The sequence below is a fragment of the Neophocaena asiaeorientalis genome, unplaced genomic scaffold (assembly GCF_003031525.2).
Source record: "Neophocaena asiaeorientalis asiaeorientalis breed wild unplaced genomic scaffold, Neophocaena_asiaeorientalis_V1.1 scaffold357, whole genome shotgun sequence".
In the NCBI taxonomy this organism is placed as follows: Eukaryota; Metazoa; Chordata; class Mammalia; order Artiodactyla; family Phocoenidae; genus Neophocaena; species Neophocaena asiaeorientalis.
In genome coordinates this window covers 5,124,274-5,134,973 of record NW_020173270.1, presented here as the reverse complement: position 1 = coordinate 5,134,973, position 10,700 = coordinate 5,124,274, and the positions used below count along the sequence as shown (strand labels likewise).

General features: G+C 62.3%; 2 protein-coding genes across 5 annotated transcripts in view; both read right to left on the bottom strand.

Moving 5' to 3' along the window:
• Positions 1-621, bottom strand: part of RAX2 (retina and anterior neural fold homeobox 2) — a 3,173-nt gene extending 2,552 nt beyond the window's left edge. The window contains exon 1 of one of the 2 annotated variants that reach the window (XM_024745933.1): positions 504-621. The gene's annotated coding sequence lies outside the window, so the exon portion shown is untranslated. Of the gene's footprint in view, positions 1-186; positions 224-503 lie in introns of those variants that run through there. The other variant, XM_024745934.1, reaches the window with a different exon arrangement.
• Positions 622-3,313: 2,692 nt separating this feature from the next.
• On the bottom strand, positions 3,314-10,449 carry MATK (megakaryocyte-associated tyrosine kinase). 3 transcript variants are annotated; one of them, XM_024745960.1, is made up of 14 exons: positions 10,320-10,442; positions 9,761-9,848; positions 9,037-9,096; positions 8,534-8,647; positions 8,332-8,447; positions 8,026-8,245; positions 7,476-7,569; positions 5,995-6,060; positions 4,964-5,063; positions 4,804-4,888; positions 4,648-4,721; positions 4,338-4,533; positions 3,872-3,958; positions 3,316-3,776 (listed from the first exon to the last, which is right to left on the bottom strand). In XM_024745960.1, exons 2-14 carry the CDS (start codon positions 9,764-9,766, stop codon positions 3,537-3,539), a joined length of 1,458 nt encoding a protein of 485 aa, XP_024601728.1. In that variant the 5' UTR covers positions 9,767-9,848; positions 10,320-10,442; the 3' UTR covers positions 3,316-3,536. The 3 variants fall into 3 exon arrangements, 2 of the variants coding, with proteins under 2 accessions (XP_024601729.1, XP_024601728.1); XM_024745961.1 differs by lacking the exon at positions 9,761-9,848 and having other exon boundaries at positions 3,314-3,776; positions 10,320-10,449; XR_003003380.1 differs by lacking the exons at positions 3,316-3,776; positions 3,872-3,958; positions 4,338-4,533; ... (2 more) ...; positions 9,761-9,848; positions 10,320-10,442 and having other exon boundaries at positions 5,995-6,302; positions 9,037-9,512.
• Between the last annotated feature and the right edge of the window lie 251 nt (positions 10,450-10,700).

Genomic DNA, 10,700 nt, shown 5'->3' with positions numbered 1-10,700 from the left:
TTTCTCTTTCCCTCTGGAGCTCTCCCTGACTGCCTGTCTCCCTTTATCTCTCTGTCTCTGTGTCTAGGACCCCCAGGAAGGCAGAAGCTGGGACACTGCCTTAAGGAACACTTCCTTACCCCCCAGTCTTCTGCCCTAGGGGGCTCTCTTTGCCCCCAACTCCCACCCAGGCCCACCTGTGCCCACCTGCCCAGTGCTCCCAGCTCCCAGCGGGCCCTCTGACAGCCCCTGCCGGCCCAGCTCCGTCTGCTGCTGGCCTGGCCCAGCCAGACTCGAGGGGGTTGGGGTTGGGTGGAAGGAGGATTAGCGAGGTGATTAATTGAGAGGGCCCCTCCCGCCCAGGTGCTGGTTGCTCTGAGCCACAGAGGGAGGGCTGGGTTCCAGGGGTTGGAGGGACACCATTAGCCTGGGTCTGCCACCCCTCGCTGTAGGATATAAACAAGAGCCTCCCCCTCTCTGGGCCTCAGTTTCCCTAGCTGTAAGACGGCGACAACAGGACTTACCCCATGGGGCTCTCACAGGGACTCAATGAGCTGATGAAAGGAAAGAGCGTCGCACAGTGACTGGCATACAGCGAGTGCTTAATGAATGTCCACTGTTACGGCTTTTTTTTTTATCATCTGGTGTGAGAAAAAGAACCTCTCAGACTCACAGATGTCAACGGGGGTTGGGGAAGCTGAGGTCCCCAGAGGTGAAGGCAATTCCCGTTGGCCCCCTGGCCACTGTGAAGGGCAAAGGAGTATGGGGCATTTTAGCTGGGTTTTGAGGTATGAATAGAAGTTCACTTTTCAGTCACTCAGTAAACACTTATTGAGCTTACTGTATATCAGGTACTGTTCACAGCAGTGAACAAAACAGACACAAATCTTGGAACTGGCATCCTAGTGGAGGAGCTAGACAGACAGATAATCTGTAACTATATAAGTAAAATATAGCATGTCAGGTGGTCAGAAGCCTGGTGAGAAAACTCAAGCAGGGGAGGGAAGGTTGCTCTTTCAATGAAGGTGATCAGAGTGGGAGATGGAGTACAAGGCTGTAAATTCTGGACAAGACTGGCTGTGAAGGGGTGGGTACTGGGGAGCCATGGGAGGTTGTGGGGCATGGGAGGGGCACAGATGGCATTTTGGATGAGTAGCTATTGTGTGCAAGATGGGAGGCCAGGAGGATGCTAGAGGCCTGGTCAGAGCAAGGCTGGGGGAGAGGCAGGAGAGAAATCTGGGGGGAGAAAGTCTGAGGAGGAGGGAAGAAGACCGGTATACCCGGACCCTGTTTTTGGGACAGGTGGATGATGGGACTGTCTCTCAGGCGGTGGCCTGAGAGCCGGAGCAGGATCTTGGGAAGCCCCTGAGACTGGTTTGCCAACCCCCTCCCCAGTCCAAGGAGACTGGGGGCTCAGGCGGCGGGGGGCGGGGGGGTGTGCCCTGAAGACAGTGAGGAGGGGCACTGGGGTTGAGAGGGGGCAGGATGAGACCCAGGAGGAGGACAGAGGGAGTTTGTCCCAGCGGCGGAGCGAGGCGGGAGACCCAGGCCCCTGGATGGACTAGGGAGTGAGTGCAGAGGAAGCAGAGATAAGTCCTTATCTCGCCTCTGCTGGCTTTGTATAGATAAGGGAATGTAGGGAATGTTGGCTTTGTAGGGGAAAGGCACACACGGAGAAAGAGAAAGCGATGGAGACAGGCAGTCACACACGGCATGAGTGCACACGCTCAGACACTCACATGCAGCAAAGGGTTACAGGCCCTGGAGAAGTCGGGGGCAGGGGCGAGCAGCCTTGGACGAGGAGGGACGGCCCGGTGGGCAGGGGGCTTGATACCCAAGGGGTTGGCCAGGCAGGGAGGCCCCAGAAGCCCTGAGCCCAGGCTCCTGGGGCCCCTCCAGGCCTCAGCTGCCCCGCCTGTATGGTGGGCTGGGGCTCTGTGGAGTGGGGGCAGGTAATTCCCCTAACGCTTCATCACTTGGAAACGCTAAAGAGCTGCTCTGTTCACAGGCCCCATTTAGCTAATTGGCTCCGGGTGGGTTAAGAGGCGCAGGAGGGATTTGGGTGTTAGGCCCAGGGGGCTTTGGCGATTTAGCAGGATGCGGCTGAAGGTCCAGACGCTGTGTCAGCTTAGAGCACCGGATTAGGGGCAGGCCAGGGCAGTGCGGGGCCACCTTCCATCTGGATTAGGCGGGGCCCAGGCCACTCTCAGCCCCTCCAGCCTCCCACCCTTCATTTCTCCCCCAGGAAGAATCGCTAAACCCCTTCAGGTGCTGGTGGGGAAACTGAGGCCAGAGGGTGGGCAGGGCTCGGGGCGGGGAGGGGGGGAACTGCAGGAGGTCAGCGTGACCTTGAGACATTTCTCAGGCTCCGCTCAGGCAGGGGTGGGGCAGTCAAGGTGGGAGGCCGTGCTGTGGTCTGGTGTCCCCTCACCAGCTCAGGGGGTCCTGGGGAGGGGCCCACACCGAGCTGGCCAGAAACCCCCTCTTCAGGCAACCTAGAGGCTGGCTGTCTGGGAGCATCATCAGAGAGAGGGTGGCTGACAGTCACAGGTAAGAGCTGAGCACTAGCTGTGTGCTCTCAGTCCTTCACTGGTGTGAGCCCTCGGGGTCCTCATGTCTCCCCCGGAAGAGACGTCTGATCATAGAGGAGGCTCTGGGGGCCCATGGAGGAGGACCACCCCTCTAGTTTGCCCAGGACACCCCGAGTTTAGAACTAACACCCCCCATCCCAGACACGCCCTCAGTTTGATGCAGTGGCTCACGGCAAGCCCGGGCCACACAGCTACGGGTCGAGTCAGGATTTGAAGCTGGGGGTGCAAGCCCGGAGCCCCAGCCCCCGCTCGAGAGTGGACGGGAGGGGCAGGGCCTTGGGACAGGCCGTGCGGCTGGCTTTTTTTCAGCGAGTGTTCCCTGGAGTCACCGGGTGAGGCTGTTAGGTCATGACAGGTGGGGGATATAGCCACACTGGAGCACCCCAGGAGGGGACGAGGGGCAAGGCTGAGGAAAAGAGGATGCCAGGACAGGGGACTCGGATGTCCGCAGCCGCTGGCACTCTCCCACTGTCCTTTGCACCTGGGACCCTGAGGGCTACGGTGGGGTCTTTGCCACCAAAGGAGGTGGCGGACCCGTGGGTGATGGCAAGTGGCTCTACGGGTGGCTGTGATCCCTGGCCTGGGGGTCTCCTGGCCCCATCCCAGGGGAAATATACGCCCCTCTGGGCTGCAAGGTCCTAGCCTGGTGAACCCCTCAGTGGGCAGACAACTGGGCAGGCAGATCACCCCCAGTAAGTGATGGGGTCCCCAGAGTGGTAGCAGAGAGAGACTCAGACATCCAGTCCTTGGAACCAGTCTTTATCCAGGCGCTAATCCTTCACTTCCCTGGGGCCGTGGTGCCCACGGGCTGCCCAGAGCCCCCCCCAACCCCGATGCAGCCTGCCCCTGTGATGTGAGCTGTGCGGGCGGCTCGCTGGCCCTGCCGCTCCTCAGGCCTGGCCCGAGTCCCCACCCTGTGCCCCCCACTGTCTCAGTTCTCTGGGGCCCGAGGCCCCGCGGGCAGGGTCAGGGCTCCTGGCTGCGGGGCAAGGTGGGACCGTCTGCATCCTGCCCCCCGTTGGGGGCCGAGGCGCCCACACTGCGCAGCTCCCGGGCCAGCTTCTCAGCCAGTTTGCGGAAGGGCGGCCGGCGAGCAGGCTCAGCCTCCCAGCAGCTGCCCATGAGGGCGTGGATGGGACCCGGGCAGCCCTCGGGGGGCTCCATGCGGTACCCCTTCTCCACGGCCTCTGACACCTCCTTCAGCGACTATGGGCAGAGGGCACGCCGGTGCGGGCTGGGGGTCAGGATCACGACCCCTAGACCTGCGGGAGACCCAGTGCCGCCCCCCCGTCCCTGCTCACCATCTTGGGGTACGGAGCCCGGCCGTATGAGAAGACCTCCCACAGCAGCACACCGAAACTCCAGACGTCCGACTTGCTGGAGAACTTCTGTGGGGCCAGAGATCAGGGGGAGAGGGACCCCTCAGGGCTTCTGCCCCAGCCCCTGCTTCCTCCAGGAAGTCCTCCTGGGTTGACCTTTAGTCCCAGGTCTCCTCCCAATAGGCTCCTGCCTCTGAATCCGCCCCACCCCCCAACCCAGACTCAGTGCAAGAACGAGGTTATTCTTGCTCTCACTTGCTGAGCCCAAGACCGTTTCAGAAATGAGGAGACCAAGGCCCAGACTGGGGCTAAAAGGAACAATTATGGGCCAAGGGCTTACCAGAGAGGCGGAGCCAGTCCCTTGGAGGTTCAGAGAGGCAAGAGACAGGCCCAGGGTCGCACAGGGGAGCTAGGGTTCCAAGGGCCCTGGGGGGGAAGGGGGGCTCACCCCGTGTTTGAGAGCCTCGGGTGCCGTCCACTTGACTGGAAGCCGGCTGGAGTCCAGCCCCTTCCGCTCGGCTTTGGCCAGGCCAAAGTCGCTGACCTTGGCCACCAGGTCCTCGGACACGAGGATGTTCCGGGCAGCCAGGTCTCGGTGCACCAGCTTCTTGCTCTCCAGGTATTCCATGCCCTCGGCCACGTGCCTGGAGTGGAGGGGTGGCGGGCACGGGGCTCGGGTGCCTGGACCACAGACTCCCAAGGCCAGGCTCCTCCCTGCTCCGTGCCTCGGTCTCCCTGCCCCCGGGAGCCCTACTCACAGGGAAAACTGCAGGAGCTGGGGGGTGTTCACAAGGGCCCGGCCCCGCGTTCGTAGAAAATTCACCAGGTTACCCTGTGTGGGAGACACGGGTGGGGTGAGGGCTGCTGGAGGCTGCTCGGCCGCACCCGGCCCGACCCTCAGGCCCTGCCCCCACCTTGCTCACGTGCTCCATGACGATGTAGAGGCCCTGGTGCAGGATCACACCCAGCAGACGCACCAGGTTCTTATGCTGCATCTTCCTGGGGGCAGGCGGGTGTGGGGTGAAGGTGGCTTGGACCCCCACCCCAGCATGCCCTCCCCTCACCAGGACTCACGTCATGACCGCCGTCTCGTCCAGGAAGGCCTGGGCTGTCACGTCGCACTTGATGTTCTTCACGGCCACCTTCTGTCCCAGGTACTCACCCTGCAGGACGGCTGGGGGCCGGTGGGGGAGGAGATCAGGACCCCACAGAGACTGGACAGACACAGGGACATACCCACTCACACTGACCCCCAAGGATGCCGATGCAGCAGTGGGTCCCCAGGCCTGGAAACCGCTCCCCTACAAGCTCCAGATCCCTGAGCAAAGAGAATCACCTAAACCAGTCTGCAAACTCCAGCCCTCGGGCCCAATCCAGTCCCAACGTGGGTTTCTGCAAGGCTCGCAAGCTCAGAATGGGATTTTACATTTTTAAATGGTTGAAAAAAGATCAAGAGAAGAATATTTTATGACATGAAAATTGCACAGAATTCAATTTCAGTGTCCATAAATAAAGTTTTATTGGCACACGGCCATGCCTGTTCATCTCCCTGCGGCCTGTGGCTGCTTTCCTGCTACAAGGACAGAGCTGAGCAGATGTGACAGATGGAAAATACATACACTCCAGCCCTTTCCAGAGAAGGTCTGTGAGCCCTGATCTAGGCCCCGGGGCCTACCAGGATAATAACTTCAGGCAACGGCATCAAAAGAGAGGGAACAAAAAAAAAGAGAGGGAACAGGGACTTCTCTGGCAATCTGGTGGTTAAGAATAAGCGTTCCACTGCAGGGGGCAGGGGTTCCATCCCGGTTGGGGAATAAGATCCTGCATGCCATGCAGTGCGGCCGGCCGGGAAAAACAACAACAAAACAAAAGAGGGACCAGAGGGACCAGTGTGCGCCAGAGCCCAGGGTTGTGAAGGGCTCACGCCCGCTGGGCGCCTGCCTGAACTACCTTTCTCCTGGCACCGGCTGTCGTGAACCTCCTTTCACAGAGAGGAGCCCTTGGGTTCTCAGCCGCACAGCAAGTAGGTATCAAATGTGGATGTGAATTCATCTCTGGGACCCCCCCCCTCCCCGCCTTCAGCCCCTGCCAGGCACCCCGCTCACCTCCAAACTCTCCTTCTCCGATCTGCGCTCCCAACGTCAAATGCTGCAGGTTCAGTAACCAGCCGGCTGTCGGGGGGAGACCCGGTCAGAGGGCTGCCAGGTGCCAGTCCCTCCCACGGCAGCTCCACCTGGCGGGAGACCAGGCCCTGTGGCATGCGTCTCCACAGTGGCCCAAGGGCGTGTCTGAGGCTCCGCACTCCTGGTACCAGTTATCGGGCGGCCAAAAGCAACAGAGCCCTTCTCTGTTCCATCTGGAGACTGTGTCCTTCCAAGGACCCTGTAGGCTCTTCCTTTACGATCCTTTATCCCTGACCACCCAGGGACACACACACACACGGGCCAAAAAATACAACAGAGATTGGTAAAGCTTCCAGAACCTTCTGGTAAAGGTTCTGGAACCTTCCAGAATCTTCCAGCGCTCATCTGTGTTCCAGCTTCCCTGATCTTTCTCTCAAGCACCCCTGTGTTCTTCCCCCCCGCCCCCAGCAGGTTCTGTAGGTCTCCTCCTCTACCTCCCCAAAGCCCCTCTCCAAATCACGAGCCCCTGAGTACAAGCAGACACGGTGACACCAGCCTCCACCCAGGTGCCATCCCCAAGACACTTCCAAGGAGACAGCCACGATCACCAGGTTCAAAAGGGGTGGCCACGGTAGGGCACATTGGCTCTGAGCATGGAGGATTTCACTCCTCAAGGGCTGGAAAAGCATTTCAGGTGAGGAGAATAGAAGACACAACAGTACAGAGGCATGAGAGGAAACGAGGAGTCACACAACCCCAGGGGCTTGTGGAATAGAGGAAGGGCTTTGTAGATGAAGCAGGAAAGATAGCTCGGCCACAGGGGAGGGTTCTAGAAGGCAGTGGAGCTGCCCGAACTCCCTTCTTTAGGCAGGGGAGTGATATGGGTGATTTTCACGGTAGACAGCTGCCTCTGAGGCCACAGGGTTTGGGAGGAAGGAGGACACTCCCTCAGGGAAGAGGTGGTCTGACTGGACTGTCTGAGGCTGGGCTAGGGCAGGGGCAGCCAGGCAGGGAGGGGCCGGATTTTAGTTTTTAGTTTTTGGCGGCGCCAGGTGGCTGTGGGATCTTAGTTCCCCGACCAGGGAGTGAACCCTTGCCACTCCCTGCAGTGGAAGCGCGGAGTCCTAACCACTGGAAGTCCTGGGGAGGGGCCAGGTTTAACAGGTGTTAGAACTTGGCCATGGAGGGGGTGTGGGAGGGTGGGGGACGTCGAGGATCTGCCCAGGGTTTCTGGCTCAGGGATGATGGGAACAGAGGCAGGGGTCGGGGTGGGGGGAAGCAGCAGGTGTGAGAACCAGATCAATATTGTGCCCCGCCCCGCCCAAGGGCAGCCCAGGTCTTCTGCCTGCAGAGGCAGGCACAGCGACCTGCTCAGGTGATATGGCCTTGGCCCTGTGCCCAGGCCCCAGGGCCCTGCCTCCCCAGGCCAGGCTAACACTGAGCAGAAGGGCGGGGCCCCCTACCCTTGGCCAGCTCCTCCTCCGCTGACTTGGTGCCCTGCTTTCTCTTGGGTTTCACCAGCTTCGTGCAGATGGCCCCCTTCTCCTTGCTGTAATGCTGCAGGGTGGGGCAGGGCAGAGGCAGCCATGAGCCCACCCCGTGGGTGAGGGAACCCCTGCATCCCATCCCCTTCCTGGGGGGACCTCTGGATGGGGTGGGTGGGAGCTGGGGAAGAGGAGAGGGGGTTCGTTCCCACAGGACTCTTTAGGCTGGTTTCCATGGGAACAGGAAAGGATGCAGACTAGCAGGAAACAGGAGGATGGGGAGTGTCTTGGCATTGGTGTCAAATCGGAGGTTCCTAGGTGTTCCCAGAGGAGTCACCCCAGTCTCTGGAGGTGGGACCTGGAGGACTCAGACCATGGAGACCAGCCCCTCCTTCTCCCCATTGGGGAGCAGACACCTCTGGGGTCCCATGTCCAGCCAGCCGTAGGGATAGGGTGGAGCCTGGCATCCCTCCATCTCCGCAATGGGGGGGCATGGGCTCTGGGGTCCCGGGCCTGTGGCCGGCCGCACCTCCACCATATCCATGAGGTTGCAGAAGCAGACCGCCTCGTCGATGGTGAGGTGGCCGTCGCGGTGCAGCACACGGTAGTGGATGACGTCACGGCCGAAGCTCACGCACAGCACGTAGTCCCCCGGGTGCCTCGCGGACTCTCGCACCAGGAACAGCCCGTCCTCGGGCGGCTGCAGCTGCTGCACAGCCTCCTGGCCCGAGATCTTCCCGTGGAACCACCTGCGGCCGGCGGGAAGGCGGGCTGGGCATGGCTGGCCGGGACCCGCTGACCCCGCCCCGGTCCCGGTCTCTTCCCCACGACTCACGGCATGAGGCTGAGCTTGGGGTCCGCAGAGAGGGCCTCGCGCTCCCGCAGTGCGCCCGCCGCCAGCAGCCCCTCCTGCCCGCTGGCGTGGTGCTTGGCGCGGTACCAGCTCTTGTTCTGCGGGAAGGGAGCCAGGTGGGGTCAGTGGGATGGTTTCCTGGCGGAGTCCCCTCTCCCCAGGCACACGCCCCCTCCCCACTCACCTCGCAGGCCTCCAGGATGGTGACCACGTCACCCTTGCGGAAGGCCAGCTCCCCGGGCTTGGGGCGCGTGTGCTCACACTTGGTGATGCATTGGGTGCCTGGGGCCCAGCGCCTCTAGCGGGGGTGGGGGGGGGTGCCAAGAGGGGGAAAGGGGTCATGAGAGAGATGCGGGGTGAGGGGAGAGAGAGGCCCAGAGGAGAGAGAAAGACTGGATTGAGGCAGAGACCACAAACAGCACACAGGGAGAGAGGAGAGGAGAGAGGTCGAGGGAGCGAGCAGTGGACATATCAGAGTCACAGAGCGGGGGCCCAGGGCAGGAGGGCAGGAGAGCAGGAGGGCAGGAGGAAAGGGTGAAAGAAGAGCAAGTGATAGAGGAAGATTGGCACACACCGCCAAGGGGCCACGGGTCAGACAGTAAACCTCCCGCTCCCCATGGAGTGGAGCTCCTGTGGACTGAGCAGAGGAAGGGCCAGGGCACAGGCACCCAAGTTGGGGGTACTCACCGTTGGCATCCTGGCTGAGATGGGTGAGGGGTGCCAGGCGTGGAGGAAGCGAGGGCTCCCCTGGGGAGGGGGCAGAGACCAGCTGGAGAGCCCAGATTTAAGCGAGGCTGGGGCCCCAGGGGCCATGACTGCCACTTCCAGCTCAGGCCAGGTGGAGGTGACAGCCAGCCGGCCTCCCCAGGCTTGTAGGGGCTCCCCAAGCCCCTCTGAGGAGGTGGTCTTTCCCTGGAAGAGTTCCTTAGCATGGAGCCTGACCCCGCCATCATCCCCAAAGGGAAACTGAGGCACAAGGCAGGCACAGAGCAAGTGGCCAGGGGCTGACTCAGGCCCCAGCAGCCCACACAGTTGCGTGGGGAGCTTGGAGCCACCTAATGGAGCCTGGTTCTTCCTCTTTTCTGGTAAGTAGGCAGGGACAGGACAAGGAAATAGAGGATGATTCAAGGTCATTCCTAAGAATCTTTGACCCTGAAGGGGGTGGGGGCCGGAGCAGTGCAGCCCTGCTGGGCTCCTGTGGCCGCCAGCTGAGCCTCTCCCCTCTCCCACCCCACGCCAACCCAGGACGGACACACAAAGTCCCTCGCTGCTGCTGGGGCCGGGGCATTTCCGCCCCCTGCTTCCCCCATGGACCCCACCAGGTGGCTGGGCTGTGGGACAGGTTGGGAGGGGTGAGTCTCTGCTCTTCGAATATGTGCCCCCAGAAATCCCCAGCCCTACGTGTACTCACACGCATACTGATCCATGTACACACAGAAACACACAGGTGGACACAGGTACCCACAGGCACGCGGGTATGCAAGCAAAAGCAGGTTCTCCTAGAGACAGTTGTGCACACACGTCTACACGTGTGAACACACGCACAGACTCTCGGACATTCGGAAACGTGTGTACCGGCCCCACCCCCCCCACCACACACAAACCCACACTTGAACACCTGGGCGCCAGACGCTGGGCCACTCGGGCACGCAGAGCTACACGCAGGGCCGCGCACACGCAGCTCGGAGACACGCGCACATCCCTCCACGTGGACCCGCGGATACACACACCCAGGGGCTTGCAGACATGCACACCCGCACCCACAAAAATACCACCCCACCCCACCCCGCTCCTGGTCGCATCTAACCACCCCCGCCCCAGCCGCGTACCGGACGCGCGCCCCGGACGCGCACGCTCGCGCTCGCACACCGGCCCCTCCCGCGCTCGCCCGGCATACCTCCACCCGCGAGCCCTTGGGGTCCCCCCACTGTCCCACCGTCTCTCCCCACCATCCCCACCGGCGCGCTCACCTGTTCAGGGGTCGCCCCTGGGCCGCACCCCGCGCCCGCCCCCAGGAGGGCCCCCGCGCGCCGGCTGCGCACCCCGAGGCGGCCCCGGCTGCACAACTTGGAGCAAGTTGCTCCGCTTCCTCATTTTGGGGGGGGAAGGCTGGGATTGAGGAGGTGGGGAGCGGGAGGCGCGGCGGCCTGGGAGGCCCCCGCGGGTCCTAGCGCCGGCCGTACTGCGGTCTGCTGAGCGCGCCGCCGCCACCGGCGGCCCCTCCCCGCCCCGCCTCCGAGGCCCCAGGCGCCTCACGCGAGGCCAGGGCGGGGGCCAGCGGCGTTCTCGGGCTCCACGCCGCTCCCTGGCCCGGCGCTGCGGAGCGCGCACCCCTGCCTATTCCGGGAACC